We start from the raw sequence: 24,189 nt of genomic DNA on the forward strand, positions 1-24,189 counted from the left end.
GAAAAAGATTAAGGTTGGGAGGTGGGGAGAGGATGGTCACATAGTTCACACATTCAGCATCCTAGCCTTGTCCTCTGATCTGCACTCTAGACCTATACACTGGGTCCTACTCCACCCTATCTCCTACTCCATTGAAGGCCTTCCCAATGTCACTCTCCCCTAAATGGCCACGAACAGTTCTCTTTGAGAGTCACTGTGGTTATGAAAACTTTTTTTTATTGAATATAATCCATTAGGTGAGTAATTGAAGAATTTTAAATAATCCCATGGCCCAGCTATAAGTAGGTGATCCGTTCAGCATTTATTTGAACACCTGTAAATTACAGGGCTGTGATGGATAAAGATAAATTAGACACAAGTCCTGCCCTTAAGGGCCATAATCTAAAGATTTTTAAGGAAAATTGGAGATTTATGGCCTTTGTATATTTTAATTTATTATGTTATTTAAATATATGCTTTATTTGAAGCTGAATTCTTGGCCTAAAACAAATTACTATAATTTTCCACCAATGTGGAAATTTTTATTTTCCACTGGGAAAATAAAATCTGCTTATGATGTGGGTTTCTAGGAATCCATTATGACAAAATATAAGGGTCGCTTATAGCACCCTAGGAGTAGGAAGATTTATGCATCCTTTTCAATTCTTTCACTAAGGCAGGTATATTTACTAATAATTCGTTTACCTGGAGATGAAAAGATGAGGAAATTTTCCCATTTTCCCTCCTAAATCTTGAGGTGAATAGAGAAGGTCTTGGAATACAGATCAGTAAACATGTCATGAAACTGTTTGCTGCCTTTTCTAAATCTTGTTTTATTTCATTTCTTCTTTGCCCTAATTTCCAAAATTTGCTCTCAGCTCTAAAATTATGCTTCATTCAGCTTTCTAAAGAAAAGCCGTGCTTTTTAATAGACTGGATGAATTAACACTCTGAAGACATTGCATAGAATGTTAAGAGGAACACCTAAGGATTTGGATGAAATTCTAATACACGTTCATATCAGATATTGGGAGGTTAGCAATGGTCAACAAAGGGGAGTATGGGGTATGTACAATGTACAAACACGTTTCTTCTGTGACTGTGCAGTGTCTGATCAGTTATATTAATTGCATTTCAGACCCATCAGACCTTCCTCACTGTGGAGAAATATGAGGCCACATCAGCAACATGGAAGATAATGCATAATGATGCCTCCTGGGAGACTCGGTGAGCACGTTTATTGAATATTTTGTTTTTCAAGCCCTGAAACGAGTTGGTTAGTCATGCAGAGAAGACAAATGGGAAGACTGGCTCAGTACATGATATTAATGGTACCAAATTCCCAAGGAGCCTTCTGGCCATATTTAGTTGATTTATTAGATTTCATTTTGATCCTCTTTTTCTACAAAACAATGTGGTGTGTGCTTCTGTAAGATTAGATGCTAATGAGGTTATGACCTCAATTCTTATAAACATCTGTTAGTTTTGTCTTTTTCCATGGTCACAGACATTACCCCTAAGAACTGGTTAGCCTTCCTGCAAAGTGGTTGAAAGGGGTGCTGGGTGCAGGTGTTGAGATGGCTCTGTAGAGCCCAACATTCCTTCTGGGAAAATAACGAGTCCATACCTACCATGTGTTGCATGTTTGTATATGGTCAGTGATTCTTCATTTGAATTACTAAAACACAAGAAGCTTGAGTGTTTAATTCTTACTGACCCAAGGAGGAAAGGAATGTGCTTATGCAGTTCCCTCAGAGAAACATCTCTCTGTGCTTTCTGTTATCAAATACCTGAGCTGAATAGATAATGTGAAGATTTGAAAATATATTTGAAGTAAGAAAATGTTTCCGTTCCTAACTCTGTAAACTTCATACCACAGGACAGTAGCATGGACATGGGCAAAATTTTTGGCAATTTGTGTCTAATTCAAATCACTTCAAGCTAAGTGATTATTTGTATGTTGGTTTGGTTCCCATGGTTAACTGAAAATAGAGATTTGGCCTTGTTGTGGCCTATTTGATAGCCATTCAAAAATATGGGCATAATGTTTCTTCTGATCTTTAGGACTCTAGGGTATAGGTAATCTTTAAACAAGTAATACATACATATTTATTGCTAAAATAAAGTTATACAGATGACAAAAAAGGATGATTTGTTTTCAAGAGCCCACAATCAGAATACCATTCAACATGGAGGATATGTGTAGTCTTCAGCCTTGTTCAACAGCAGCAGTATCACCAGCTATTTACTGAAAGCCCTGGACCTGTCACTGAGGAAACATAGGATGCTGAGCACACCCTCTCTGCCCAGGGGATTTGCCCTCCACATAACTGAGAGTATCAGTTAGTTAGCCCATGGTACCTTGCTGTATCTAGAAGAGTAGCTGAACTTCCTGCCATGGTCTACAAGGACCAATGTGATCTGACTCCATCTGTTTCTATCATCTCAGCCACTCTTCTACAGTTCACTCTGCCCTGATCCTACTCACCTGTGTCCTGTTCCTTGGATGTACCAAGTCTGCTCCTGCTTCAGACACTTTGCATTCTCTCTTCCTTATTCCTAGAATATTCTTCCTCTAGACGTGTGTGGGTTCAGTTTAAATGACATCTCCTTAGGGCTCCCTCTGTCTTACTTCTTTTTTTTCTTTTTTTTTTTTTTTTGTGGTACGCGGGCCTCTCACTGCTGTGGCCTCTCCCGTTGCGGAGCACAGGCTCCAGACGCGCAGGCTCAGCGGCCATGGCTCACGGGCCCAGCCGCTCCGCGGCACGTGGGATCTTCCCGGACCGGGGCACGAACCCTTGTCCCCTTCATCGGCAGGCGGACTCTCAACCACTGCGCCACCAGGGAAGCCCCCTCTGTCTTACTTCTTCATTTCACGTATAAATTTTAAAATTATTTGTTGGTTTACTTGTTTATTGCTTTCTTCCTATCTCTGCCCTAGTAGAACATAAACTCCATGAAACTTTGGACCACGTCTGTCTCACTCACTATGGTATTCTCAGTACCTCCAGCATAGAGTCTGGCACATGAGCTAATGAAATATATATTTTGAACAAATGAATCTAGATGCAAAAAGAAGTGTCAAGTTGAAGCAGAGGATGACAAGGGCGAAAAGGATGCTATAACAGTTTTAAAGCAGGGGACATCCTGTGTTCTGAATATCAGGTGAGGCTACCTGGGATGGATAGAATTTAAGTAGCTAGGTAGAACAAGTGAAGATATTTCTACAAATGGCTGTTTCTTAAAGGTCTGCTTCTAGGAAGTATTTACTGTTTTGTTCATTGCTATACTCTCAATATCTAGCATAGTGCCTTGCTTTATGGTAGGTACTCCCTTCCTATTCATTTAATGAATAATCATACACTTTTCTAATCACACATTTTTAAGAGTAAAATTGGGTTTGTTTGTTTGTTTCCTGCCAACAGTTTCTATTGGCACAAGGGATTACAGGGTCATAGCAATGCAACGATACAATGGCATATTCCAGATACTGCCCAACCTGGAACCTACAGAATAAGATACTTTGGACACAATCGGAAAAAGAACATTCTCAAGCCCGCTGTCATACTTCCGTTTGAAAGCACTCCCTCCACTTTTGATGTTGTAACTACTTGGTGAAAAGTTGACAAAGAGCAGCTGTACTCTGTATGATTTAAATAATCAATTTCATGTGAATGTAACCTATTATGATGACTTCAATAATTGTCCTTGTTTGGGAACAGATAGTTTACTGCTAATGGGACAGGTGTGTGTGTGTGTGTGTGTGAGAGAGAGAGAGAGAGAGAGAGAGAGAGAGAGAGAGAGAGAGAGACGTGTGTATGTGTCCCATTTACCTTTGCTCTAGTAGATTTTACATCATGGTCTGCTGCCTAAAGCATGATTTCCCTTGGGGCCCTGTGGTTGTTTAAAGAAACAGTTCCCCTCAATATGAAACCTCTGAAATGTTAGTGAGAGTGGTTAAAGATGTGTGAACAATGTTTAAACTATTTATTTATAGAATTATGGAATGATAGCACTTAAAAAGTTTAAAGAGGTCATCTAGTTGGATCCTTCATTTTACAGATGGGAAAATGAAGTTTTATGGATTTAAGATTAGCATAAGGCTAGGACCTTGTCCCTCAGTCACATTTTAAAAATATTATATAAACATTGACCATAAATGTATAAGCCCAGTTAGAGAAAATTAGCATGCCAGTTTTTCTATACTGAGTGTAGCTTTTCAAAGCAGCCACCCTGGAGTTGATATGGCTGATCCAGAGTTTTGTTGATGTTCAAATCATTTCTGGAATTGCCTTCAGAGCCCAATTATGAGAAAGTCAGACTTGTAATATTTTGGTCATGCCTTGTGTTTCCCTAGGTGCCCTTATCCCACTGAATTGTGTCCCGTATTCCCAAGACTTGTTCTAAGTGATTTTTGATTGTTTCACTAATCAAATTCACCCCAAACCCACAAAGTTTTGCTCTTAGTGTAGATACTAAAATGAAAAAAGAATGAAATTAGAACACTCCCTAACACCATATACAAAAATAAACTCAAAATGGATTAAAGACCTAAATGTAAGGCCAGACAATATAAAACTCTTAGAGGAAAACATAGGCAGAACAGTCTATGACATAAATCACAGCAAGATCTTTTTTAACCCACCTCCTTCAGAAATGGAAATAAAAACAAAAATAAACAAATGGGACCTAATGAGACTTAAAAGCTTTTGCACAGCAAAGGAAACCATAAACAAGACAAAAAGACAACCCTCAGAATGGGAGAAAATATTTGCAAACAAAGCAACTGACAAAGGATTAATCCCCAAAATATACAAGCAGCTTATGCAGCTCAAAATCAAAAAAACAAGTAACCCAAACCAAAAATGGGCAGAAGACCTAAATAGACATTTCTCCAAAGAAGATATACAGATTGCCAGCAAACACATGAAAGGATGCTCAACATCACTAATCATTAGAGAAATGCAAATCAAAACTACAATGAGGTATCACCTCACACTGGTCAGAATGACCATCATCAAAAATCTACAAACAATAAATGCTGGAGAGGCTGTGGAGAAGAGGGAACCCTCTTGCACTGTTGGTGGGAATGTAAATTGATAACAGCCACTATGAGGAAGAGTATGGAGGTTCCTTAAAAAACTAAAAATAGAACTACCACATGACCCAGCAATCCCACTACTGGGCATATACCCAGAGAAAACCATAATTCGAAAAGAGTCATGTACCACAATATTCATTGCAGCACTATTTACAATAGCCAGGACATGGAAGCAACCTAAGTGTCCATAGACAGATGAATGGATGAAGAAGATGTGGCACATATATACAATGGATAAAGAAGATGTGGCACATATATACAATGGAATATTACTCAGCCATTAAAAAAATGAAATTAAGTTATTTGTAGTGAGGTGGATGGACGTAGAGTCTGTCATACAGAGTGAAGTAAGTCAGAAAGAGAAAAATAAATACTGTATGCTAACACATATATATGGAATCTAAAAAAGAAAAAAAAATGGTTCTGACAAACCTAGGGGCAGGACAGGAATAAAGACACAGACGTAGAGAATGGACTTGAGGACACAGGGATGGGGAAGGGTAAGCTGGGATGAAGTGAGAGAGTGGCATGGATATACATACACTACCAAATGTAAAATAGATAGCTGGTGGGAAGCAGGTACATCTCACAGGGAGATCACCTCAGTGCTTTGTGACCAAAGCACTTTGTGACCAAAGAGGGGTGGGATAGGGAGCGTGGGAGGGAGACGCAAGAGGGAGGGGATATGGGGATAAATGTATACATATATACACTGATTCACTTTGTTATAAAGCAGAAACTAACACAACATTGTAAAGCAATTATACTCCAATAAAGATATTTAAAAAAATTAAGTGGAATTCTAGAACTGAAAAATCTGTATTTTTAAAATTTTCCCTGTATGGCTTTTGTCCATATTTCTATTGGGTGGATAGTCATTTTCTTATTTATAGAAACTTTTTAAACTTTAAGGAAATTAGCCTATTGTCTGTTGTATGTGTTGCAAAATTTTTGTTGTTGTTTGCCTTCTGACTTTGTTTACAGTTTTTCCATGCAGCAATTTAAAATTTTTATTTAGTTGAATTTAAAAATTTTTATGGAAAAAAAAAGAAAGTGATACTGGCTTTAAACGGAGTCCTCAGAGGAGAGGCCCTGAATTCATTTATCTGTCATTTCTTATTCACTCACTCATGGACCCGTTCAATCATAGAATATTTATTAAGGCTTACTCTCCTACCCAGCAATGCACCAGTGCGGCTCTGACAATTAGTGAGATCATATTTAGGATAAATGTATGTGTCAAAAGGTGACTGTTTTGTTTTTTTTTTTTTTGCTGTACGCGGACCTCTCACTGTTGTGGCCTCTCCCGCTGCGGAGCACAGGCTCCAGACTCGCAGGCTCAGCGGCCATGGCTCACGGGCCCAGCCGCTCCGCAGCACGTGGGATTCTCACGGACCAGGGCACGAACCTGTGTCCCCTGCATCGGCAGGCGGACCCTCAACCACTGCGCCACCAGGGAAGCCCAAGGTGACTGTTTTAAAGGAGAAAATATTCAATTCAATGTATAAATTTTGCAGAGGCATTGAAAAATCAGTAATCTTCAAGTCACATCTTGTATATCGCCTATGTTGGGTACTCTAATTTGGGGGTAAATAGGCTCCAGAAAACTTGGAGAAAGCTGTTCTGAAAGTTATTTTGGGGTATTGTGAAATACCCAGTCTAATATCTGAAAGAATGAGATATGACAGTCTGACATCGATTGCCTGAAAGTATTAATTGCATTTAAAATTATCCAAGTTAACTAGGAGCTCCCACTCCGCAAAATAAATTTCCAAAAACTGAGTCATGCTTTTGTATGTGTGTAAAAGCTTTAGCATTTGGGGGAAAAATCAACTTTTAGTTTAAAAAACCTTTCAAGTTTGAAAATAATACTGATATTAATAATAATATTTGCATCCATTTAGGTAAGACTTAAACATGCTATATTGTATTATTAGAATGAACCTGGAACATATTTTGAGAATCAGTACTCTAGAGGCTGTTTCTGTGCAGGTTAACTGCTGGAGAATTAACTGATTAGGATTTCAATGGGTGGTGATCATTTTTCCTAATGATACCACACTTTTTAGGATAAAAGTTCAAAGGGCTAAAAGAGCAGGTGCTTCTGAAAGTAGTTGATCCCAGAAAGACCAATTATATTAGAACCTATGACAATATTTTTAAAAGTATTTCTTATGACTCAGAAGAGGTTTTGAATTATTTTCTATCCCCTCCATGCCTCCCATTGAAGCTTTTCTCAACCGGCCTATGATTCCCTATTATTTACTTGCCACTATGCCAAGACAACCATTGTCTTACCTACCGCTGATCCTTCGGCACCCCACCCTCTGCCACCAGTGCTATTGGCCCCATATAACCCACAGAAACCTGTTTTCTCACTGCCTGCCATCTCTTCCAACTGATAAAGTTCCATTTCTGCAGTTTGCCTGTAAAACTAAGACCAGATCTCCACATCATAAATACTATAGTTATTCACTTGAGCAGAAAAGAACAGCACATAGAGGCTGATCTCATCTGTTAAGATAAAAACAGATCCAATCTCTGTGGTTCTGAGTGGCTCATTGGAGCCAAAGCACGTGGAGAAAACTGAAATGGGTGGAGAATGTATAAAAGGGGGTTCGGTGGGTGGGAGAATTCTTTTGGAGAAGATTTTTTTTCTCATGTCAAAGTGTCTGTTTTATTTGCTGTACTCTGTCTACTCTGGTTTTAAGGATGCTATGACTTCAAAAAGTACTGAATGATCCACCTCTATTTTTCAATGAGTATTATGTAAAGTGTCAGTATTCAATAGAATGTTTAAAAAATTAATAATTACACTTGGGACCTTATTTTCTAATGAGAGGTGTAGACAAATGAGCCATTCTTTCTTTTTAAGAGATGGAACAAATGGTGGTAGATTACATGTAAATCAGGTTGCAAAGTGATATAAATGACCTCTGTAAGTAATCACCCAAACATAAGGGATGTTTGGATGACAGGACTTGCTTTCTGTATTGCAAAATGTAGGCATTCATTTCAGCAAATTTATATTGAGCACTTACATACTTTTTGGCAGGCATTATACTAAGCCCTAAAGATATAATAATGATGAAGGCACCATAAGTTCTTATCATCAAAGAACTTGGAGTTTAATGGAAAAAGCAATTCTGTGCGGAGTGGCCCACGCTACTACAGTAGTCTAGGGTGTTAGAGATGGCACCGTAGATGGTCTCGGGGATATTGCAGTAGGTTTCCTGGAAGAAGTAACATCTAAGTTAAGACCTGAAGGATATTAGCTAGGAGAAAGGTAATGGGGTGTGTGTGTGTGTGTGTGTGTGTACTTGCATGTGTGTAAGAGAAGTAGACTATTCCAGGTAGAGGGAATATCAAGTAGTTTATCAAGGCTGTAGTTAAAGTGCAAGGGAGGAGTGGTCAGAGATGTAGCACTGGACTTTGCTTTCATAAATAGCAATTTGGTTTTATGTTTGTATTAGCATTTTTCCTCCTTGAGACTCTTCACTTATGACACAAATGTGCTTGAATGTATTTTCCCTTTGCTATACTAGTAAAACACATATTTTATAACCAAGGAAACTGATTTTGGTTTTCAGTCTCCAGTGATATTGGGTTTCACCCTTCTGTCTTCATGGGCTGTAAACCTGTCTCTCGGAATTGAATTTAAGATACTTCTTTGCTTCTGTACATTTCATGTTTTCAAATCTTGAGTTCCTTTTGCTTTTTTATACCTGCTGAGTTGTCAAATACAGCCAATGAAGACCACTCTCTTCCTTTGTCAAATACAGCCAATGAAGACCACCTCTCTTCCTTACAACCCAATACTTGTAAGTACTTATAGAACTCTTCCAGAGTTCTATAAGTACTTACAAGTATTGGGTTAGCCACAAAGTTCATTCAGGTTTTTCCGTAAGATGGTATGGAAAAGCCCAAACGAACTTTTTAGCCAATCCAATGCTAAACAATTGACCCACCCACATAAATTTCAAAGTACCTTGGCATGCATCATTTCCTGTCTGTATTTTGTTGTTGTTATTGTTGTTGTTTTCTGGCTGTGTTTCAAGATAATAAGCAAACTAGAAGCTTGGGGTATTGACTCAACACTAGTTAGAGGAGAACAGACAATGTACCACCCCACTACTTGCCTGGGTCTGTGATAGTACCTGATAGTCAAATCATCCCTTGACAGCTTACTCTCAGATGGTTAACTGAAGAGAAAATAAACTTTCACCTCATCTTTCACTGTTACATTTCATTGTTAGAACAAATGAAACATGCTATATTCTAACTGCTATACTGATTATGACCCCCATGAGGGCTATAATTTAGGCCTTTTCTTCTGCTGTGGCTAGAACAAATATCAACATATTTGTATGAAATCAGAAAGCAGATTTTTACTAGCTCACCTGGAGAAAATGGTATGGTGACCTATTTCTATTTTTTGACTCTCTGGCTGTTATGGATTGAATTGTGTTCCCCAAAAAGGTATGCTGAGTCCTCAACCCCAGTACCTCAGAATTTGGAAATAGGATCATTGCAGATGTAATCAGTTAAGAGGAGTAGGACTCTAACTGAGAGTACTCTACTGGAGTAGAGTATGTCCCTAATCCAAAATGGCTGGTACCTTTCTAAAAAGAATGCCTTGTAAAGAGACGTACACAGGAGACTACAATGTGAACACGAAGGTGGAGACCAGAGTGCTGTGTCCATAAGCCAAGGAATGCCAAAGATTGCCAGTAAACCATCAGAATCAAGGAAAGAGGTACGGAACAGATTTTCTCTCACAGCCCTGGGAACAAACCAACCCTGGTGACTGTTCAGTCTTGGACTTGTAGCCCCTAGAACCATGAGGCAACAAATATCTGTTGTTTAAGCCACCCATTGTGTGCTCTTTAGTTCTGGCAGTCCTAGGAAACAAATACACTGGCCAATGGATTAATTTCCACCCCTTAGGCACCTAGCCAAAATAGACTCATGGGAGCCTCCCAGTTTAGAGGACTATGTCCTTTATTCTCCTGGATAATGTGGTCACTTTTTGGCAACTGGTCTCATCTATCATTGATTGCCTATGAGTGTCATCTATCACTGTCAAAGACTAGTAAATTCTGAAACTAACTTACATATAATAAAAAGCCAAATGAATCAGCTATGATGTAGCTCTAACTAAAAATTTATGGAGAATAAACATTCTATAATTTGAGAATTGATCTTTTATGGGTTGTGGGTAAGACTGAATATCTACTATATATATTTATAAGATGACAGAATGAGGACACATATAGTTATGCATGTTTATTCTCAGTTCCTATTGAACTGAGTTGGTTTTTTCCTCTCAAATTTATTATGCAAGTATTATAATCTCAGCAGCGAATAGGGGACAGGTCAGTGTAGCGTCCATATTTCTGTTTACATGGAGGCAAAGCTAGAAAGGAATCATGATATACTTCAAGAATTTGTGTCAATTTTAGATTAAGGTAGAATATGGTTGTATTCACGTTGTAGACGGTTATTGCAAAAAGTAGTAACTGAGTTTTTTCTCTCTATGGGTGATTCACTTCATGTTTAAATAAATGAATATTTAAACATGAAATTAAAAATGAATATTTTTATTCATTAAAAATATTTTTTTAATGAAAAATGAATATTTCTATTTCAAGACATGTTTTTATGATAAGAGAATGCTTTCAAGACTATTGAAGAGAAAGCTTCCCATTTTTGGAGGGCATTTTATTTTCTTTGGATTAACCAAATAGCATCTCAATGCCCAGTTTTAGCATAAAATTTATTGGGGTCCTGTGGGAAATATGTTTCCTTCTGGTGGGGACTGTGAAACCCACACAGTAAAGTCCGATAATCTTCTCCCATAGGGATCATCCTCCCTGTGCCTCCACCGTGATTCCAAGGTTAGACTATCATTGAATTTCTTGAGGTCTTAAAAAAAACTTTTATGGAAAATTTGAAACATATAAACACAGAAAGAGACTAGTACAACAATACCCCATATACTCCATCATCTAGCTTCAGATATTATAAACAGTTTGCCAATCTCATTTCATCTATCCCTTCACATTTTCTGGGGTGGGGATGGGTTCAAGCTGTACTATTTCCCTTTTAAATACTTTATTATATTTCTTTAACAGAAAAAGATATTTTTCTTTTACTCAACCTCAAGGTCAGTCTCATATCTAACAAAATGAACAATAACTCCTTAATTTCACATACTATTCAGTCTATGGTCAAATTTTCCTGATTGTCTAAAAAATGCCTTACAGAGGGTTTGTTTATTAAGGGTCCAAACAAGTTTGGTATATGGCATTTAGTTTACTTACCTCTTATGTTGCTCTTAATATGTAACATTTCTCCCCATACTACCTCCTCTGCATGCTGTTTGTTTAATAAATAAACCGTGGTGCTTGTCTAACATATTTTTCCCATATTCTGACCTTTTGCTTTCTCATGGTGTGTTTTAACTTTTTTGTCTATCCTTGCTATTTCCTATAAACAATAGATAGATCTAAAAGGTTGGTTAGATTCAAATTAATTTTTTTTCTTTTGGCAAGAATACTTCCTTGATAGGACTATTTTATGAAATAAGAGATACATAATGTCTGGTTGTCCCATTTATGTTTGGATTGACATGACATTCAAGAGTTGTCAGCCTGATCCATCCATCTTAAAAGTCCCTGTCAACCTTCAGTCTTTGGTTTTCACAGCCATGGATGTGTTAATTAGATCCATTATTTCTTTAGGGATTACAAAATATTAATTTTATTTTTTATCTTTACTGGGGTATAATTGACAAAATTGTAATATATTAAAAGTGTACAATAAGATGCTTTTACATATGTATATATTGTGAAAGAATTCTCACCATTGTATTAATTATATCCATCACCTCACATACTTACCTTTTTTTCCTTTTTCTTTTGTTTTTAGTGAGAACACTTAAATTCTACTCTCTCGGGCTTCCCTGGTGGCGTAGTGGTTGAGAGTCCGCCTGCCGATGCAGGGGACACGGGTTTGTGCCCCGGTCCGGGAAGATCCCACATGCCGCGGAGCGGCTGGGCCCATGAGCCATGGCTGCTGAGCCTGCGCGTCCAGAGCCTGTGCTCCCCAACGGGAGAGGCCACAACAGTGAGAGGCCCGGATACTGCAAAAAAAAAAAAAAATTCTACTCTCTCAGCAAATTTCAACTATGCAACACAGTGCTATCAACTATAGTTACCATGTTATACATTAGATCCTCAGACTTTATTCATCTTACCAGAATTCACCATTTTACTCTGTTTCTACATGTTCAATTTTTTTTTCAGATTCCACATATAAGTGATACTTTTCAGTATTTTTTTTCTCAGTCTGGTTTATTTCACTTAGAAAAATGCCCTCCAGGTCCATCCTGTCATTTGCAGATGTTAAAGCATCCTTGCATCCCAGGGATTAATCCCACTTGATCATGGGATTTGATCCTTTTAATGTGCTTTTGAATTCAGTTAGCTAATATTTTGTTGAGAATTACTGCATCTATGTTCATCACGGTTATTGGCCTATAGTTTTCTTTTCTTGCAGTGTCCTTTTTGTGATGGTGTCAGAGTAATGCTAGCCTTGTAGTATGAGTTCGGGAGTGTTCCCTTCTTATTCATGAGGTAGCATGTTATACATTCTCCTTTGCGTCTTCCTTATTTCACTTAAAATACACCAAGAGATAATTCTATTTCAGTATATTGATATTTTCCTCTTTTTTAATTTTGTAAACTTTTATTTATTTGTTTTTAAATTTTATTTATTTATTTTTGGCTGGGTTGGGTCTTTGTTGCTGCGTGCCAGCTTTCTCTGGTTGCAGCGAGCAGGGGCTACTCTTTGTTGCGGTGAGCAGGCTTCTCACTGTGGTGGCTTCTCTTGTCATGGAGCATGGGTTCTAGGCATGTGGGCTTCGGTAGTTGTGGCTCGCGGGCTCTAGAGCGCAGGCTCAATAGTTGTGGTGCACGGGCTTAGTTGCTCCGCGGCATGTGGGATCTTCCGCGGATCAGGGCTCGAACTGGTGTCCCCTGCACTGGCAGGCGGATTCTTAACCCCTGCGCCACCAGGGGAGTCCCGATATTTTTCTTATTTTTTATAGCTTCCCAAACGTACCATAGTTTATGCATATGCTGTAATGTATTAATCAGTCCCCTGTTGTTAAACATTTGGATTGTTTCCAGTCTTACATTATTACAAATTAAGTATATTTTTGCCAGTATATAGATTCCTAGATATGAGATTGGTAGATAAAGATAAATGCATATGCAATTGTAAATTGCCAAATTTCTCTCCACAGGGTTGGTATCATTTCACATTTTCTTCAATATTCAATGAGAATGTCTGTCTTCCTAGAGCCATGCTAACAGTATATAGTGTCAGGTTTTTAAATTCTTGCTAATCAAATAGGTAAATGGTGGTATTTCAGTGTTATTATTTTGGATTTCTCTTATTAAGGCTGAGATCACATTTCCTTTACATTTTCCCCCTATTCACTGTTCATGTTTTTTCCATTTTTTTAACTGGTTGTATGTCTTTATTTTTCTTAGTTTTATTTTATTTAATTAAAATTTTTAAATTAAAAATTTAATTATTTTATTGAAGTATAAATTACATTAATATATAAATATATAAAAATCATGTTAGTTTTAGGTATACAGTGTATTGTTTTGGTATTTGTGTGTATTGTGAAATGATCACCAGAAGTCTAGTTAACATCTGTCACCATACGTAGTTATAAAACTATTTTTCTTGTAATTAGAACTTTTGAGAACTATTCTCCTAGCAAGTCTCAAATATGCAATACAATATTATTGATTAATAAAATGTGGTATACGTGTATATATATATAAAATGTATACCACATTTTATTGATCCATTCATCCATTGATGGGCACATAGGTTGTTTCCATATCTTGGCTATTGTCAATAATGCTGCAATAAACATGGCCATGCATATATCTTTCCAAGTTAATGTTTTCATTTTTTTGGATAAATACCCAGAAGTGGATTTTGCTAGATCATAGGGTAGTTCTATTTTTAATTTTTTGAGGAACATCCATACTGTTTTCCATAGGGACCACACCAATTTATCTTCCCACCAATAGTACACAAGGGTTCCCTTTACTCCACATCCTCGCCACACTTGTGGAGCTTACTGCATGTTTTCTTCTAGGAGTTTTGAAGTTTCAGGTCTTACATTCAAGTATTTAATCCATTTTAAATCTATTTTTGTGTATGGTGTAAAATAGTGGTCCAGTTTCATTCTTTTGCATGTCCAGTTTTCCCAACACCATTTACTGAAGAGACTGTCCTTCCCCCCTTATATATTGGCTCCTTTGTTGTAAATTAATTGACCATATATGCATTGGTTTATGTCTGGGCTCTGTGTTCTGTTCCATTTGTCTATGTGTCTGTTTTTATGCCAATACCATATTGTTTGATTACTATAACTTCGTATAGTTTGAAATCAGGGATACTTTCCTAATTTTTAGACAATGTTTATATATTTGGTATACTGGCCCTTCATCAGGAATTTAATTAGTTAAATTTTTCCCAGTTTGTCACTTGTCTTTTGACTTATAGTAGTTTTTTCCATGCTATTTAAAATTTTTATTAGCCATATATTACTTTTTATTTTATTGTGCCTGGATTTTGAGTGAAAGTAAAGAAAATTTTCTCTGCTTCTAAGCTTTAAAGGAATTAAAAAAAATTTTTCTTCTAGTCCTTGCCTGCCTTCATTATTTACATTTAGAAATCTAATCCATTTGGAATTTCCCTTGGTGTATGGGATCATTTCTATCTTTTCAAATGACTGTCCAGTTGTCCTAATACTCACTTAAGAAGTCTGTCTTTTCTTCACTGTTTTGAGATTCTGTCTTTATTAACTACTAAATCTTTAATACCCTTGGGTCTGATGCACTAGGACTTCTAGATATTTGTTGAGAGTTTAAAGTTCTCCATTATATTGCTGCCTTGACATCCATTTTGTGTGGCCATGTGGCCTGCAGGGGCCATCAACTGACACTAGACCCTTCAGCGCATGCTCTAGATAATTTACAAGTAAATGTAAATTCCTGATATGACTCCCCCAATGGCCCTTTTGATAGACAGTGATGTCCCTCACCTCCCAGGGCACTTACATTTTGTGCTTCTTAGGTAAAACCCTGCAGAGTTCACCAAAACCCCAGTCTTCCTGGTTTTAATTAACTAATCTGGCTTTAGCCTAGGCATTCCAAAGCACTCCATCGAAGGACCCTAAAAAAAGCATGTGCCTCAGGTCCTACCACTCTTTCTCCTGCACCCAGCCCTGACTTCCTTGCATGGCCCCTTGAGGCATGCCATGAACTTTTCCCAGGATGTGCAGAAGTAATAAACATCCTGTTTTATTTTATTTTTTATTTTTTTGTGGTATGCGGGCCTCTCACTGTTGTGGCCTCTCCCGTTGCGGAGCACAGGCTCCGGATGCGCAGGCTCAGCGGCCATGGCTCACAGGCCCAGCCGCTCCGTGTCATGTGGGATCTTCCCGGACTGGGGCACGAACCCACGTCCCCTGCATCAGCGGACTCTTAACCACTGCGCCACCAGGGAAGCCCCCTTGTGATCTTTTGTTGAAAGTTGATGGCTCACCATTCCACACCCCAGGGTCTACTTAAGTGTTAATTTAACAAAGTCACAACAATATTCTATTCCACTCATCCTTTTTTTTATGCTACAATACCACAATTTTAAATATAGAGATTTTTATAATACATTTTACTGGCTGGCAGAGTTAGCTCTCCATTTCATTGTTTTTCTTTTTCAGTATACTCCTGGAGATTCAGGCTTGTTTGTTTCTTCTATATGAGCTCTGTAGTCAACTTGTTTAGGCTCCTGAAGAAAGTTGAAGGTATTTTATTGGTATTCATTAATTTTATAAGGAAGCTCAGGGAGAATCAACATTTTTATGATGTTGAGTCCTTCTATCCAGGAACGTGGTAGGAATTTCTATTTTTCAAGTCTCTTTTTGTGTCTTTCAAGTAGAGTTTTCTAGTTTTCCTCAAGAATTTTACACATTTCTTTTTGTTGTTTTTGTTTTTCTCTTTCATTATATTTTCCAACTGGTTATTGTTCTTATATGTGAAAGCTATGGATTTCTGTATGCTGATTTTACATCCTACTACTTTACTAAATTTTCTTATCATTAGTAGTAGTTATCCATTAATTACTTTGACTTTTCTAAATATAAAAATATCATCTGCATATAGAGATAATTCTATCTATCCCTTTCTCATTCTTAATGCTTCTGATTGCTTTATCTTGTCTAGTTGCATTGGCTAAGCTCTCCAATACAGTATTAAAGAACAAGGAAAAAGAAAGCATTCTGGTCTTGTTCTGGTGTTGCCTTATGTTGTTTCTTTGCTGAGGCATATATATTTATCAGGTTAAAGAATATACGGCAATTCTTATTTTATTGAGTATTCTTTACATGATTTTTTTTTTTTTTTTGGTCAAATGTCTTCCTGACCTCTATGAAGTGATTGTATAATTTTCCTGCTTAAATAATATTGAGCACCTTTGTATTCCTGAAATAAAAATAATTTTGTAATGATGTACTTTTTAATATACTGTAAATTTGTGTCCTCAAAATAAGATTTCTGCAACAATATTTATAAATGAAATTGGTCTGTATTGTGTGTATGTTTTCAGTATTTGTCTGGTTTTAGTATCAATGTTATACTAACTTTATAGGAAGAATTTTGAAAATTTGAAGCTGTTTTTCTTTTTGTACTCTGGGCCATTTAAAGTATTTCAGGGATTATATGATATTTAAATGTTTTATATAATTCTCTTGTGGAAACATCTGGGGTTGGTGGATTTATTTTTATTTTATTTTTTTAAATTTGTGGGAAGCTCTTTGATGACATTATTTCTTCTATGGAGATTGGTCTATCTCTACTGATTTCCTAGGAAATTATCAATTTTATCTAGGTTATATTTATTTGATAGCATTTTACAATGCGTTGTCTCATGTTATTTGAAAAATTTCCTTTGGTTTTTCAGTAATTTATTTTTGCATTTGCTCTTTTTATTATTTGTACTCTAATATTTCTTTCTTGTCTTGTAATTGAATTCCACCTTATCAAAGGCACCTTCCTTGAGCACCCAATCTAAAGTAGCTCCCTCTCCTTTTTTCTCTAGTCTGTATTATTTCCTTCCCAGCAATTATCACCTTATGAAATTGACCTATGAAATTGTCTTGTTTATTCTTGTGGTCTTGGTACCTAGAACATGGCCTGATTAATAACTTTTCTGAAATGAATGAGTAAATGAATGAGTGAATGCATCTTTTATGTGCCCAGAGACAAATGCAAGCTTTAGGAGAAGAGAAGATTACTACAATTTCTGTTGCATTTTTTGGTGCCTTTCTCCAGGCAGAAATTATATAATTCCTTAGTCTTCTGTAGAAGAGAGAGGTCAATCTTTTGTACAGGGCTTGGTATATCTTTGAAGTTGAAATTCTTTCCAAATACAAGGGTGTTCATTTCAAAGTGTAGTCACCTGAGATTGTGGGCTAGCTCTATGGACAGCTAGGTAGGAAAGAAAATGGAAGAATGCTCAAGATCCTGGCAAAATTGGATGCTCTGTCAGCTGCCCCCGATAATTTGTTTAGGTACATCTAGGCAGAGAGAACAAGGCTGGTCAAGGCAACACTGGGGCTTTGGACCCTAAACCCTAGCGACCAGGACTGGACCTTTTGTGAAGTGTGGGAGCTCTAGTGCATTTTTGCTTTTAAGTCTACATCAATGTTTATCAAACTTGAGTAATAAATTAACTGCAGTTAAAAGGAAAAACATTTATTATGTATACCATAATTTTACTTAAAGCCTGTTAATAAAATATTAGCTAAGTATGCAGAGACAAAATTAGGCATAAATTTGTTTTACTTATCAATCTTACACACCTCTAAAAACTAAATAAATTTTAAAATTTCAAATATAATGAAAAGCCACAAACCAGTAAGAATCAAATAACAGCAATTATTAAATGTGATGCCTGATGCTGTTTTGCTGAAGTTAAATTGCCACTTGTAATGTGATTATGGTTCTCACTACTTTTGTATGGGCTCTTTTGAGTCTGCCTGTCTTTGCTATGGTGAACTGTGATGACTCACTTCTAATCATCACTCTTCTCTGTTCTACTGCAAAGTTTGTATTTGAGCAAATGCTGTGGCATCAGTTGGTCTTCACATGGCACAAAGAACCAATTACATTTAAGCCCATCTTTTCTTAATAACTGGTACCAAAGTAATACCATTCTATTAATACTTCAAGTAGCAGCATAAACTATTGATTACAAGGTGAAGCTGGGAACTACATGGCTTGGGTTTGAATCGCAACCTCATCAGGTGTCAGCTGTGCATTTTGGGGCGAGTTAATAAGTGTTCTATTCTTTTCCTTCATCTCTAATAGGATAGAATACTTTATGTCATGGCTGTTGTGGGGATGAATAAGGTATGTGTGTGGAACACTTACCAGAGGGCCTATCATATAGCAAGCACTCAATATAGTCCATCGCTGTTCATGTAAATATTGTAAGACTTTGCTTGGCATCAAAATACAAAATGTAAAATTCTTAAAGGTAATTATCGAACTCCTGGAAAGACCTCAGTTTGAAAAACACTGACCTACGCTAAAAGCAGACAAAGTAGACATTTTGATTCATTTTTCTTCCTACAACCTAATATGAGCCATTTGGATTGTGGCTTCGAACCTTTCAAGATTCACAGTATATTTAGAATACTAAAAGTTTTGGGAATACATTTGAAGAGATTAAAAAGTAATCACTGGTATAGAGAAAGAACAAATTTCAGGATGAAAAAAAAAAACACTTGTATTCATTCCGGAACCTGAGATTAGACAACACTGTATACTTTGATAAAAGTGTACAATTTATTTTTACTACTGACGAGAAAACAGCCATAATGATAACACCTGTCAGGTAGAACATTGAGTTGAGCGAGGATTTGTGTGACATGTTGTAGAGCAGTAAAGGGCTTTTAACCTTCTGCAGGTATGAGCTATCGACAAAATTCAGCTAACTCCAAAGAAATACCACATGATCAGTGGAACCCGGAAGGACTTAGCTTTGGGAGTATATAAGTACACAGGGCAGTAAACAGTTCTATACAGATAATGATAGGCTGCTAAAGGTGATCAATTAGAGTAAGAATAATATGTATCTTTACCTGGAGCCCGAATAACTGTGCGCATTGACTGACCAACATTTAGCAGAGAGTTCAGCGCAGCAGTGTGCAGTGGCCCACAATTTGAGGCTCACCACTGCCCTAGCTAAGAGGTTCTCAACATTGTCTGTACCCAAGTAACACTTTAAAAATGCACTGACGGTGAGAGGCCCGCGGCGATGAAGAGTAGCCCCTGCTCACCACAACTAGAGAAAGCCCTTGCACAGAAACGAAGACCCAAACACAGCCAAAAATAAATAAATAAATAAATAAAATTAAAAAAAAAAAAAAAAAAAGAATGGGGGAGCAGTATAAGGCCTGGAATAGGAACATTATATATATATAAAAATACACTGACACCTTGGACCCACCCCGACATTTTCATTTTATTGCTGTGATAAGAGGCCCAGAGTCAGTGGGATTTAAAATCTCCCAGGTACTTTTAATGGTCAGCCAGGGTTGAGAAGCACTGTTCTAGATATTATTACTATATTGGTTAGAAGAATAAGGGAGTGATGGACTCAGGGAAGTTTGTGCTAAAGGTAACAAGCGATATCTTGCACCAATTCACCTTGTTTACACTTCTTCCAATACAATCCCATCTTTTAGTAATGGGGCACAATTTTAATTTTATCTTTGTAATATGTAAATTCTCTTCTAAAGATATCTAGGGGGTCTGGAGCTCTCCCTACAAGCTAAAGTAGTCCACTAATAAATTTCTGGTCAACCTAGAAAACGCTAGAAAATTCAAGAGAGCACATATTGGCTGAGCTCCTAGGAACAAGGCACTGTACAAGTATGGGAAGTAGGGAAGAAGCCATATGAATATGATACTGGCGAGAAGGGCTATTCATTACAGTGTTGTTTTAAATTGTGAAAACTTGCAAAATAACCTGACTGTCCTTCAACAGGGAAAATGGATCAATAAGCTATGGTGTTCCATACAAGGGAATGCTGTAGAAAAGTTAACGTGAGTGAACTAGAGTGGCCTGTCTCAAGGTAATTATCAAAATATGTGGCAAATATGGTAAGTTGAAGATCATATGTACTGCATGTTAGTACCATTTAGAAAAAGTTTGAAAATGTGCAAAACAACAATGTATACTATTTTTGGGTATACACAATGGGATAAATGAGAAAAGATGTGAGAAAAAAATTGGAATGGTGATACTTCTGTGTGTGTAAGCTCCGTGAAAGCAGGGGTTTTTGTTTCATTTACTGATGTACTTCCATTCCTAGACCAGTTCCTGGCACTTAGTAATGCCTGAGAAATATTTATTGACTGAAACAACTGGTAAGTGGGAAAGAAATGGAATCAGGAATGGATCTGCAAGGTCTTCAAATATAAATGGTACTTTTATTTCTTAAAAAACATTAGGTAATAATGGCAAAACACAAACATTTGATAGAGCTTAATGGTGGATACATGGGCGTCCATTATGTTATTCTTTTGACCTTTTCTATATGCTTGAAATATTGCATTGAGAGTTTTAAAAAGAGTAGATGCAGAACAGACAGAAATTAACGTGACTGATGAGAATGACTGAGATTTCAAATCTGGGTGACTGGAGAATAGCAGTGCCTCTAAGAGTTGCAATTACTAAATGGAAATCAGGAATGAAACAGAGGGTGACAGCACCACTTTTGGATGCATGATATTTAAAATTCTGGCTGGATTTCATGTAGAAATGCCCCCAAACCTACTGGAAATGTTCATTCTGATGTCATCAGTTTTGAGAAAAAAGAATCAGGATATAGTTTAAGGGCTTCACATTCAGTTTTTCCTGATGTACTTTTAGAGCAACACAGTTAGAAGCTGAAAAACCATGGAAAGTTCCTGAAAAAGCAATATTAATGAAGGGACCTGCCATTTGACTCAAAATTAATACCTGATTGCCTTAAATGCTAAGGGATTAAAAGCCTTGGCATATGGAGGTGGTGAGCTCTGGGGTAGGAGTAGCTGGAGGGCAGTGATATTCTGGGCCAACAGAGCAGGCCTTTCTTGTACTGAGATAAAATTGGCCTTTGAGATTGGTGGCACAAATAATACTAGGTCCCCACAGACAGCTTTTGGGTTTAACTTCTGACTCCTTTCCCTCCTCTCTCTCTCCAAGTGGGTAATTGGTCCACATGAGACCAGACAGACCCCTAGCACTTAATTATCTGGATTTGGTCCTCAGGGCTTGTACTTAAATAGCCTGGCTCTTAGCAGGAGGAGATGAAGACTGGGTGAAATAAAAACTCTTCAGTGAGAGTCAAAAGGCCTGGATCCCTGTCCTGGTTCTGTCATAAACCATCTGGTAAGTTTTGGATAAGTTCCTTAGTATTTCTGAGTCTTATCAAGGATTTGATCTTGAAAGTCCCTGAACTCTAGGGCTGCTGTTATAAATAGATTTCATCTTTATTGCCTTTATAGACCGATTCATAGTAGCTACTTGGAGAAGTGTATGGAAAAGAATTGGGAGATGGTGTTTGGGTCCAGTGGGAAAGTGTGATCTCATTGATTTGCATTGTCTGACATGTGTTGGGTCCAGATTAGCAGCCAGATAATGGTCTTTGCCCTTCCTGATCTACAGAATTCTATAAATGTGCCTTTTCAGGGATAAGATATATAGGTAGAGTTTCCAGAAGGTGAAGAAAACCATTTCTTACCCTACTTCAACCCTCTTCCTCTCCAACAAAATACACAAGTTCCCCTCTTGGCTGATAGATAACATTGGACGCTAGAGAGAGCGGGGGAGAAGGCAGGATATTTATCCCAGGATGAATCTACATACACTCTTTGGGGTTTTCTCTGTGTTAAATCTGCAGTGCCATCTACTGAATCAGGTAGGAAATAGTACAAAGACTGTAAAAGCATTACAGATGACAATGAAAGGAAATCTGCTTTTCACGTAAGAGCACATATTTTAATCTCATAATTTAGCTGCACTTTCATTATAATAGTTTGATAGGTGAACCCTTTTGAGAAACTCTCACACCAGTTTTAATTCCATGTAAACAACAGTCATGAGTAGGTTGTCAATAAATGTTGAATCACTTGTTTCCCTTTTATAAAATGAGTATTTTAAGTGATAGAGTTGAAGGTTAAAAACTCAAAGCCCCAAAGTACATTTCTGATGTCCTTGTAGCCACAGTAAGTTTTGTTCAGGGTCTATTAGATTTTGCTCCAAATTAGTATTCCCAGTACTGTTTATACTAGTGTCATGAAAAAAGTTTCATGATCCAATAAATTTGGGAACTACTATATGCTCAACCCCTCTTTTACAGATTCACAATGTACAGTAGGATAATAGAAGTTTTTAGACACTCTGAAGGTAAGAAATCTATTTAAGTTTGTCTAATTCAATGTTTCCTAAATTTAGTTGAACATAGCTTATTTATTTTAAAGCATTTCAAATATTGGTCTTTCATATGGCAGACGCAGTTCTAGGTGCTTCGTATGTGTTAACTGACTTATGCTTCATTACAGGCATCTGATTTTACTTCTGTTTTACAGAGGAAATTGTTGAAATGTTAGAAGCAACTTTTGAAGAGCATATAGTTAGAAAGTGACAGTGTTAGACTTAAAACCCAGGCCTGCCTGGTTCCTAAGAACATGTTGTTTCCAATTGTATCACATGGCCTCTCAACAGGACCTTTCAGGTATCTAATGGCTGAGGACAGAATCTTCTGCTTGGCAAGGAGGTGGGAGTCACAAGAGCGCTGCTTTCAGTTGGCTCTTCCCTTGGGTAGAGACACTTTTAAAGTACACTCATGTAGAAGCAAGTGATTCTCTTCTCCTGGAGGTAAGAAATTGTGGCCTGCTGTGCTAGATGGTCTTTTCATGCTGCTCCTCAAAAACGTAACCATCTACTTCCAAAGCTGCTGTTGTTTTGGAGAATAACTGGAGAGAATGGATGTCTCTAGATAATTCTTAATTTGCATAAGATGCTTCACCTCTAGTCTCTTCCCAGGTCTGTACTAGGCACTGGGTTTCTTAGCCATGAAAGCAGAATTTATAGTCTAATTCTCTGAGATTCAACTTTCAAAGTCACTTTCCTGAAGGGATCATAGATTTTGTACCTTGCCAGTAAAGAACAGCTATTAAAGAACAGATAACTCCAGAAGGTCACTCATCCAGAAGCTATTTTTAGGCAGACTATTTTGGGTACTTTATATAGAAAAGCTGGATGAGAGCAGGCTTTTAGAACAGAGGGCAGGGAAAGATGGGCCCTTTGACTCCTGGCTCTGTCTCTCGCTTTCTGTGTGATTCTCAAAGTCTCAGTTTCCTCAGGTGTTAAAAGGAAGTGAATGTACCTAGTTCTTGAGGCTTAATTGAGTACCAAATGAGATCCTGAATATCTATATTCTCCCACTCCAAATTCTTATGAGTCTATAAAACCCAACAAAGACAATGACATAGGAATACAATTGACAAGATTTATTAACATGGTGGAGGAAACTTGTATGTCTGACCCATGTTGTAGAAGGCGTTTTGGATGTCCCGCCATCTTGAAGTGGTAGATTAAAAAGAAAGTGAATTTTAACAGTTTGATCAGGAGAGAGGTGGCCAAGATGGTGAAGTAGGAAGACCCTGAGCTCCCCTCCTCCCATGGACGCACCGAAATTACAGCTACTTATAGAGCAACCATCTATGAGAATGACCTGAAGACTAGCAGAAAAGATTTTCCACAACTAAACACATAGAAAGGAATCATGAGACAGGTAGGAGGGGTTAGAGACACGATGTAATCAAGACCTACTCCCCTGAGTTGGTGACCCACAAACAGGAGGAGTATGACAATTGTTGAAGTCCTCCCCAAGGAATGAGGGGTACAAGTCCCCATCAGATTCCCTACCCTGGGAGTCCTGCACTGGGAAGACAAGCTCCCAA

General features: G+C 37.5%; 1 protein-coding gene across 4 annotated transcripts in view; it reads left to right on the top strand.

The window, feature by feature from the left end:
• The window catches only part of ASAH2 (N-acylsphingosine amidohydrolase 2), a 79,422-nt gene extending 73,715 nt beyond the window's left edge, over positions 1-5,707 (top strand). For 2 of the 4 annotated variants that reach the window (XM_067710137.1, XM_067710139.1), the window contains exons 17-19: positions 1,118-1,206; positions 3,046-3,144; positions 3,405-5,707. In XM_067710137.1, the coding sequence (XP_067566238.1) occupies positions 1,118-1,206; positions 3,046-3,144; positions 3,405-3,597 (381 nt within the window). In that variant the 3' untranslated portion in view covers positions 3,598-5,707. The remainder of the gene's footprint in view (positions 1-1,117; positions 1,207-3,045; positions 3,145-3,404) is intronic. The other 2 variants (XM_067710140.1, XM_067710138.1) reach the window with 1 other exon arrangement.
• Positions 5,708-24,189: the final 18,482 nt, after the last annotated feature.

The sequence above is a fragment of the Pseudorca crassidens genome, chromosome 16, assembly GCF_039906515.1.
Source record: "Pseudorca crassidens isolate mPseCra1 chromosome 16, mPseCra1.hap1, whole genome shotgun sequence".
Lineage (NCBI taxonomy): Eukaryota > Metazoa > Chordata > Mammalia > Artiodactyla > Delphinidae > Pseudorca > Pseudorca crassidens.